The sequence below is a fragment of the Poecilia reticulata genome, linkage group LG3 (genome assembly GCF_000633615.1).
Source record: "Poecilia reticulata strain Guanapo linkage group LG3, Guppy_female_1.0+MT, whole genome shotgun sequence".
Lineage (NCBI taxonomy): Eukaryota > Metazoa > Chordata > Actinopteri > Cyprinodontiformes > Poeciliidae > Poecilia > Poecilia reticulata.
Window position 1 is genome coordinate 31,582,979 of NC_024333.1, and position 9,955 is coordinate 31,592,933.

Below are 9,955 nucleotides of genomic sequence, written 5' to 3' on the forward strand. Positions count from 1 at the left end.
AGTATTTTAAAAGATAAAGTTTACAGGATGCTTTGGTGGTGCAGGGGTTAAGCACACCCCACATAAGGCTGTTGAGGGTTCGATTCCTGGCCTGGTGACCTTCCCTCTCTCATTACCCTACTTTCCTGTCATAGCATTTTCAAATAAAGGCCATTGGAGCCAAAATAAAAGTTTATGTCCATAAATGTAAACGTTGTAAAACTCAGTACTACATTAAAGTAGCATTCTAATTTTCTACAGCCAGGCTATTTTAACAACAGAAGACATCAAATATGTGAGGATGATGTTGCAAACTAAACCAAGAAAATGTGTAAAGTAATAACCCTATTGAAATAAATGCTTGTTTAATTGTTAAAAACTACTATAAAATGAAAGCTGAACTAGCTCCATGCGTGACTTTTAACAATCTGCCAATGTGTTTATGCCTGAGTGTTAATATGTTTGAGATCAGCAGCAGCAAGCTGTTCTTGGGCATTACATCCTTAAGCATTACACACCAGGCAGAAGAAAAAGTAGTTCCTATCAACCCCGTCTCATTCAGGCAAGATTTCAATCATTTAGTTACTTTTTAACGTGCTCTTATTAAGAGACATTGTCTCAAATGACTGAAGTATTGAAGGTATTGATACCTCAGTATCAAGCTGCACATCACTACCTTAAGCAAAACAGGATGCAGGGAAGAAGTGATTTAAATCTAAGAATGGATTAATATTTAAAACTTAAAACTAACTTTTATATAAAAAAATATGTATTTGTTTAAACTGTTACTATTGTGACAGTTTGGTATGAGCCAATCTGTGAAGGAAACTGAGCTCCTCTGCTTTCTTCCATTGGTCCCTGATGGTGTATTAGGGCCATTTCAGATAGAAAACAAGAAGTAACTTTTTGTCCAAAAGTCTCAAAAAAATTTTCTGTAGAAACAGAAAAATTTGGAAATTTGAAAATTTCTATTAATCTCAAATTTTTTTTTTTTTGCAAATTATTGACTTTTCAAACTCAGAAATGTCTTTGCTTTTTCTAGTAAATTTCTGAGATTGATGTGAAAATTTCCTTTTTTAGTGGCAATGTTCTTTTTTGTGACTACAATGACCCTTTTACGCAGTAAGAGCTCCCAGTGCCAACTGGAAACCAATCAGTGAGGAGGACGGTGTTATTATTGTCAGTCACAGTCTGGTGTCGCGCTGCTTGTTCCTTTCTTCTCCCCTTGCTCTCTGCAGCCAATTCCTGATCATATTAATTGTCATGATGCTCATGCTAGTTAGCATGAAGACGGATAAATGGTTTTTCTGTAATGGTAAATCAATTCTCTGCCATTAGCACATTGAGCATTGACTATACAAGGTTGATTGACAGCGCTAAGACCTTCCTCCTGGGTCTGATTGGTTGGTTTTTGTTGGAAGAGCTGCATTTCTTAAAGCTTCAATAGTAACTCAAGGAGAAGATCGATCGGGACATAGTGACAGTTTTGACAAAAATGGAGCAAATATGGCAGCCATGTTTTTATTAGTTACAAAAAATCTGACCAATGTTAATTCAAATCGATGTCCAGTTTATTTCCAAACTAAATTTTAAAACACATTTAAACAAAGTGCTAAATAATCACAAAAAGAATAAAAAATACGGAAAACCAAGAACCATTTTAAAAAGTGATGAAATAAAACATAGTATTAAAATCAGCCTATCAAATCACACTGTGCTAAAGACCAAAGAGAAAAAATATGAAATAAAATATAAAACAATTACCTTTGCCATCTTTAAAAATATGTTTCCATTAGAAAGAAAATGTTTCATGATCAATGCAATTAGTAATCAGTCTAGAATCTACAACAAAAAAGAAAAATATAATAGTACAACTTTGCATAACATTTGAAATTAATACATGTAGACAACTTATTTTTACGCTTGAGTTTTTTTCAAACAAAGAAAACAGCAAAGTGGACCTGAACTTAAATACATTGTGCACAAGCTTGGTGGATAAAGACGATTCAGATTTTGTAGTTCTACAGGCGTCATTCACACATTGCAATTCAATTATTACAGCATGAAAATTAGAAACATACTTGGAAATAAGGGGGTTAAAATTCATGAAAAACAGCCTGTGCGTGGCTGCACAGTGGTGCAGTTGGTAGCACTGTTGCCTTGCAGCAAGAAGGTCCTGGGTTCAAATCTGCATGGAGTTTGTATGTTCTTCCTGCATAAACTGGATGGACGGACATGGCCTGCACACCTTATATTTGTTCTCTTGTTACAGGATACAAAAGCACTTTTAAAACAAACATAATTTTAAAATACTTTAAGATGAACAACAAAAATTAAAATGACTACAATGAAATTTTAGGGGTATATTTTTACAACACAACTTAAACAAATAAAAGGAGAGAATGAGCTGGACTTAAATAATTTTTTGCTTAAAGGAAAAATACAGAGAAAATTGTAGCTGTAATAATAGAAACTACTAAAAACTTTGTAGTTTGTTTCATAATTGCTTGATTAAAATGATCAGTCATTCTAAGTGAAACCATTTCTTTCATTTCTGTCTTTTCCAGGTAATTTTTACAGAAGAGAAGTAGGGCCACTGGGGGAAAAAAGAAGTCTGAGAAAAAAGTCATAATTATTTTTTTCAGTGGCCCTAATTCTCTTCTGTAAATTGTTCAATGTTCTGATAAATTTGATCCAAACTCTCTCCACAGTCCTTAGGATTTTCAGACAAGTGTGCATTGATATACGCCGTATTGTGATTTTCCTGTTTAGTGTGTTAACGACACTAGAGGAATTTACTTTATGTTGAAAGCATCTTTTAATCCTTTCAGAGCGTCTTCCTTTGTGATGTTCAACCAGGCCTGTGGAACATCTGCTGGTTCTGCAGAATATTCTTCAGCAAATTGATCATTATATTTCACCAGGATGAACTTCCAGTAGTCTGAAGCCTCAATGCTGGGGTCTGGTGGAATCTGCCAGTCTGGATAATATGTTGTGTAATCTTTGTAAGGATGAGGCTTCCATTCAGTGAGTGAATTTTTGAATTTGGCATTACTTTGGACATGAGTTGTACAGAGTTCTGGAGCAAGTTTTTTGGTTTGAAGATAATGATATCTACCCAGACCTTGTGGTCGATGTATAGCTGCACTGTGCAGCTGGTGTTCTTTGCCTCCAGCTTCACATGGAGTTTTACAGAATGGACACTGATGCCCACATCCAAAAACTCGCTTAAAAAGTTCATCCTGAGGTTTAACTGTCAGTTTTTTCACAGTTTCATCGATGTCTTCAGATGTTAAATATTCATTCTCCAGCTGGGTTGTCAGGTTCTCCAATTCCATCTTGATACTGTCGATAAATGGATGACATGTGCTTTGGATTTGAAACAGGATGGTTTGTTCAGCTTCAACTGGAATTGAGATTTCTTTAACCAAAGATCCTCTGATGTTTTTGATGAGCTCTTTAGTGCTTTCAGTGTCATCTGGCAGAGGAACGTCACCTGGTCCTTTAGATGCTGCTTCTATAGCCTTTGAAATCTTTTCAGTTATGATTTTGAGGTTCCTGTTCTTCAGTTTATACAGCGTTTTATTCTGTGACATTTGTTGCTTTATGTGCTGAAATATCCAGTTCTTCACATATATTTCATATTTATCAATGTACTTTACAAAACATTCAAAGTCATCCTTCTCCAGCAGCTCTTTCTGAATGCTGTACTGGAAAAATGAGCGAGAGCTGTACTCTGCAGAATGTTGGCTCGTTAAGATCTCATCCACAATGTCCACTCCCAGAGATCTGTTGATGAAATCTTCCACTGCTGGTTTGATACAAAGCTGAATGTAATCATTGGCTTTACGTTGACAGTCATCTCTCTCTTTGTACAAGTCAATGAAATCAGACAGATACTGAGGCTTGAACTTCTCCAGCTGTGTTTTAGGATTCAGGTTTGACAGAAACTTTTGGTGCATTTTCAGGAATTCTCTTGAAGCGATGCCACAAACGTGAAGCTTCAAATCGATCTCATACTTTGTATTTGCTCTGTTTTGTTCAAGAAGCCTGTCAACGTTTTCTAGCAGCTCTCTTGTGAAAGAGTCGTGATAATCTTCATTTGTTTCTCCTTTACCCTCTAAAAACAGTTTACAGGATTCCAGGATAGATTCAGTGAAGCTTTGCAGTTCTCTGGTCTTTGTCTGCTTCACAACAGGTAATTTAACCATCCAGCCATCAATATATTCAGATTTAATTTTGAGTGGTTTTTTTCCTTCTTCATTCAAATCAACATTACTTAATTCCTGGTTTACATTTCGATTAAAGACATTTTTTCTCAGCTGCTTAAGGACACATCCAGCAATGTCTCGTTCTTTTAGGCCAGACAGATTTGCTGTAGATTCAGACCACATCTTCTCAAACTCTAATGTCAACTCATCTTCAGACAGGTTGGATGCTTTGAAATCACCCAGGAGCCTCATGACGTTCTCTTCAATCATAACTCTGTATTTACTCTGCATTTCTTGAGCTTTCTTCTTTTTTACTGTCAGTTCAAGAGTACAATCCAGTTTAGTTTTCACTGAAGCTTTAATTTCATTGGCAAGGCTATTGATCCTGTTCTGAAAGTCAACCTTGTACCTCTCTATCAGGTTTACTCGTCTGTCCTTCCTCTTGTAGTACTCATTGAGTTTTTCTTTCATTTTATTTTCTTCATTGGTTATTTTGACTGATACTTCTGTTTTTTTCTTTTCAATCTTTTTATTTAAAACTTCCACTTCTGAGTCATTTTCATAATTTAATATTTCTATTTCTGTCTGTTGCTGCCATGAGTGAATCTCTTTTCTGAACTCCCATTCCCATTGATTGAAGGCTTTACACAGGTTGTCATAAGCCAGAGCCACCAGGGTGTTTCTGAAGTTGAAGATAAAGTTTTCATATTTAACTGTCCTCCAGAGACTTTTGATCCATTCTAGAAACTCTGGGACCTGATTGGGTTCACTGGTTTTATTGCTCTTTATTGTCTCCAAAAGATATTTCTTGAATTCAGCAACAGCTTCGCTGTAACCAGTGTTTACTGGAGCCATTGGTGGAGTGCCATGCCAGAGACCTGGAATGTACCAGTTGTTTTTTTCCATGTCATAATCCAGGACATCAGTGAATAGTTTAGTAGTTGGAAGTTTTTCCATTTGAGATGCAAGCTGAGTCATTTCATTGAGCTGATCCAAAAGACGTTTTCTCTCAGTCAGGCACTTAGAATCAGCTGAAACTCCACCAACATTTTGGTGAACAAAGTGACACAAAGGCTTCTTTCCAACATGAGTCATTCTCAAGAATGCATGAACTGTAATTTGCAGAATATCTTTCATCTCTGTTGAATTTTCCATTGCTAAATTGATGATGGTGATGTCACTTAAACCAATGACGAAGGTTGCCAGCTGATTGTCATGTTCATAACTGTCCTCAAGTTGAGCCAAATCAGGAGACTTGAGACCTTCTGTATCAATGAGAACTATGAAATCATAATCCAGTTCCCTTTTGTAATCTTCATTAACTCTGAGGAAGATCATGTAAACTCCTCTTGTACATCTGCCACTGCTGACTGGAAACTGGACACCAAACATGGTGTTGAGGAGCGTTGACTTCCCAGAACTTTGAACACCCAGAACCGTCAGAACCAGCAATCTACTCCTGTTTCCAACTTTCTTATGGACCTCAGTAAGTACAGCTGACACCCATTTTTCTGGGACGTTGGAAGCATCTCCATCCAGAAGCTCTAAAGGATGTCCATCCATCACCATCTCAGCAGCCAGTTGAGGGAGACGAGAGATTTCCTCTGTGGGTTTTTGTGAAAACTCGTATACCAGACCCATCTCTCTCATGAAATGCTCAAGTCCTAAAGAACTGTCTAACAGAGCCTGATCCAGCTCTTTAATGAGTTCTGGGTTTTTCTTTATGCACTGTTCTTTGAATTTATTTCTCAGTTCAGACAGTTTTTCTCTTGAGTGAGAGTCAAGTTTGAGTTTCAACCACTTCAGGAAAAAATCTCGTTCTTCTTTGTTGCTTGTGGAAATGTTATTGATGAAACTCTGAAGTCCTTCTGAAAGTTTGCATTCTGCTTGTTGCCTTTTTATTTGTTTTTCTTCTTCCTGCATTTCAGATTTATAATCTTCTGTTCCTTTGTCATTGGATGTATTTAGTCTACATAGGTTCATTTGTAGTCTTGATAAACTTTTCCAGGTTTCTCCCTGAAAAGGCAGGTTATCCTTCTTGTAATCAGGTATACCCTCTAACTTGATTCCTCTCATAATTTCTTCAGCTGCTCTCTCTTGATTTTCACTTCTGTATTCATCCACTGACAGTCCGAGTTCAACAGCTTTTTCACGGATGTTTGGACCATTCTCTGTTTTTGCATGCTGCAATAATTTCTTTATACTTCCACAAAGTTTTCTTGAAAATTCTACTGCATTTTCCTGGTTGCTTTTCACTATAATGTTGCACATTGGGCAATTTTTTTCCAACATTGTCTTGACAGACATGATCTCCTCCCTGTTGCTCTCCTTGCCATTCACAACTAAAAACAATCTATTTTTTACATCTCCAGTTGAATTTAAAGTTTCCTGCTCTTTTTCTTCAACTTTGTCCAAAAACACAAAGATGGCTGTTGAAACTTGAAGTAGAAAACTGAACTGTGCATGTGACTCACTAATGTCTCCTCTCAGATTAGCAAATGCGACTGGCTCTGGAAAAATGTCCAGATTTTCTTTCCCGCTGGGAAGGTACCAGCAGATCTCCACCAGTCCATCAGATATCTSTCTTTTAATTSTTCCTCCCTCCATATCTCTGTGCATGAAGATATTTAGATTCTGTTGACCCTGACTGAGAATGTGATTCAGGATCTGAGACTTAGACAAACTGCTGTTCTTCAGACGAACAAAAGAAAACAATGGAATATTTGCTTCAACAATCTCGTTCTCAATGAAACCTTTTGATCCAGACAAACTATGAGGACGCCACTCTTTAACAATGCCTCTGAGAGCCCAAAGCATCAGGCCGCACTGACTGTTATTAACATGAGGCAACAACAGTGGGACAGAAAACTGACACATTGACATCTTGAGAGCCATTTCTTGCTGCAAGAAGCTGTCGGCACAAAGGAAAAGTGCTACTATCAGGTCGAGAGCATTTATCCTATGATCACTGGCAGTATAGAGGTCTATGTCAAAGGAGTTATCTTCATGTTCATCCTCTTCATTAGCTGGTAACAAAATACAGCTTCTACACTCAGCTTTAATCTTCAACAATTTTTTGAGGAAATGCCATGGAATGTCCTTTACTGATGAAGCAGGATCTTCATGCAAAGTGTCTTTGTTGATCTCCAATAGAGATCGTAGAGTGAGCTTGTTGGGATAAAATTCTTTCAGTCCAAGTTTGGAGAGAGTGTTGTTCAATCCTGGAAGAGCAAAATAATCAGGTTTAGAAATTTTGCAGATTAATCTTAACAATTTAGGATATCATTGAAAAGTTAAATTACTTAAGAAATTTAGTTAAAAAAGAGGAACTCAAAAGAAGATTAATTACTTACAATCTTGTATAATATTGAAATTTTCAATGAAGCTTCATTTTGAGTTTCAATTTGCTTTAAACCATAATCACCAAAATAATTCAAATAAATTACTGAAAAAAATATGACTTTTATTGTAATGACATACATATAATGTCTTAATTTTGTCTGGATGCCAAGAGTGTTGTGCTTGTCTTTTTAGACTGCCACTGGATTTCTCATTGGATTTCCGTCTCTGACTTTTAGCTACACACTGTCATGGTGAAGTGCAGAAGATAAACCCAATAGCAGCGGGCATGGGCGCGGTATGGGGGGGGGAAAGTGATGACAATTCTGACAATTTAACAACAATTTAATTATTTATTTTTTGTTTATAGAAAATAAAAAACAAAAACCTGAGCCCTGTCAATTACAAAATTAATCATATTGTATTTTCAAAAGATTGTTTTTAGCAATCAAAATTTTATGTTCCCACTCCCAGAACAAAAACAAAAACAAAAACACACACACGCCCCGAACCCCCCTATCTGGGTTAAATGGTTTGCTCCTGCTTGGAGAGCTTCAGAGTGACTCTGTTAGCAGCAGGCAGTGGAAGATACGAATGATTGTGGCAGTTACTATGCTGCTAGAAGTTAGAAAATTAGGTTTTCAAAAAAATAGAGGGAAAGAGAAAAAGGCAAGAGTGTTAATTTGTAACCCAGTTTTTCTCCAAGAAGTGGGTAGACTGTGTGAGATTATGAACCATTTAGCATAGTTAGCTTAGCTACAAACTACTGCTTACCTCCTTTTCGCTAGCATTTAATGAATTAAGGGGAAAAATTAAGAACATATTCATATATTTAACTTGTCCCTTTTACCTTTTACCACGTGACAATAGATGAGTCAGTCAGCAGCAGCTCTGACCCACGTCCCTTCTGATCTGTTCTCTCCTGAGTGAAATTAAAGCTGCAGTTATGTAACTTTTATAAATATGTGTATATTTATATAAATAAATATACAAATGTTATATAAATATATTTTTTTCACATATTTTTTTAAAACTGTGAAAAAATTATGTTGTGACAGTATGATATCAGAGGTAATCTGTGAAAAATCTATTTCCTCTGCTTTCTCCAATTGCTAGAAACAACTAGTCTGAGGCAGGAGAGTTTTAGTGCTGTCAATCACAATCTGAACCCATATTTTTTATTGAAGTGAAACTGCAGCTTGAATAAAGTGCAATTACATAGGACTTTTGAGAAATCTGGATTGCTCTATGTGTAGTTCCACGTTGCTTTTGACTGTTGCTCATGGGGAGAGACATTTCAGTATCTAAAACTAATAGAAAAAGTTTACGCAACCTACTTGCATACTGGATGTGAACTGTTGGATGTTAAATCCATGAGCAGTAAATATTGTGCTAATTATCAGTATTGAACCAAAGAAAGGAAGGCAGATGCAAGCCTTCAAAATTGTGATGCTTTTTATGGGTCAAATAGACTCAAAAAATTGTAACACCAGCTGCACCAGCTGCAAATTTTTTGTCAGGGAGCCCAAGATTCCTGGCAGCGCCCCTGGCAGCAGGCAGGAGACTCATAGATTAATTTAATCCAGAATCAAAACCCACTTACACAAAATACAAAGTTCAGGTAGCTGGGGCAGACAAGACAGAAATGTCAGCACATGTGCTGAGCAAATAGTGAGGCTCGATCAGCACATGGTGAAGGGGGCGTGGCGAAATGTCATGGGGGCTCGAGAAGCAGGACATTATAATTGTCTTTATTCATGTAAACCAGAGGTTCCCAAACTGTGGGGCACGCCGTGCCATTGCAGGGGCGAGGGGGTTTCGGGTTGGCAGGGGCGGCTGGATGAAAAAGAAAAACAAAAAAAAACCATGAACGCTGTATGCGCTGGGTTCTTACCTTAGAACGGCCGACTCTGTTATTCCTCTGTCAATTTGATACAGTAACCCCTACTGTATGTTCCACACTTCCCATATCTGTGTCCTCTGTCACTCTATCAGCAGTTAAAACGGTTTAATCCGTTGTTAACATGTGGTAACCTGTTTTTCCGAGCCGCCTTTAAATGCAACATGAGCGTTACGACGCTGGGTTTACACCTGTGTGGCAGCAAAGGAGACCTGCTGGTGCTGTGCGGAGCTGCACAGGTGTGTTAGAATCATGGCAGCAAACCAGCAAAACGCAAATAACTTTTCACAGTTTTTCCCCAAACTAACCGACTGAGTTGAGTAAAGCTGTTGGATGCATGTAAAGTTAGCTAAAAGATGACTAGTTATATCAATACATCACCTTAAGCTTGTTAACAAATAGCTTATAGGCTAAGTTGTTGTCTATGTTCAGCTACATAGATTCATTTTGCCCCCCAAAAAGTCGAGCCCCCCACACACACACACAAAAACACATTGTTTAACCACACAGCTATTTGTAGGGAGGG

At 37.3% G+C, this 9,955-nt stretch overlaps 1 protein-coding gene across 3 annotated transcripts in view; it reads right to left on the reverse strand.

Moving 5' to 3' along the window:
* Positions 1-1,663: 1,663 nt before the first annotated feature.
* The window catches only part of LOC103462998 (up-regulator of cell proliferation-like), a 31,000-nt gene continuing 22,708 nt past the window's right edge, over positions 1,664-9,955 (reverse strand). For all 3 annotated transcript variants that reach the window (XM_008406102.2, XM_008406103.1, XM_008406101.2), the window contains one exon: positions 1,664-7,411. In XM_008406102.2, the coding sequence (XP_008404324.1) occupies positions 2,775-7,411 (4,637 nt within the window). In that variant the 3' untranslated portion in view covers positions 1,664-2,774. The remainder of the gene's footprint in view (positions 7,412-9,955) is intronic.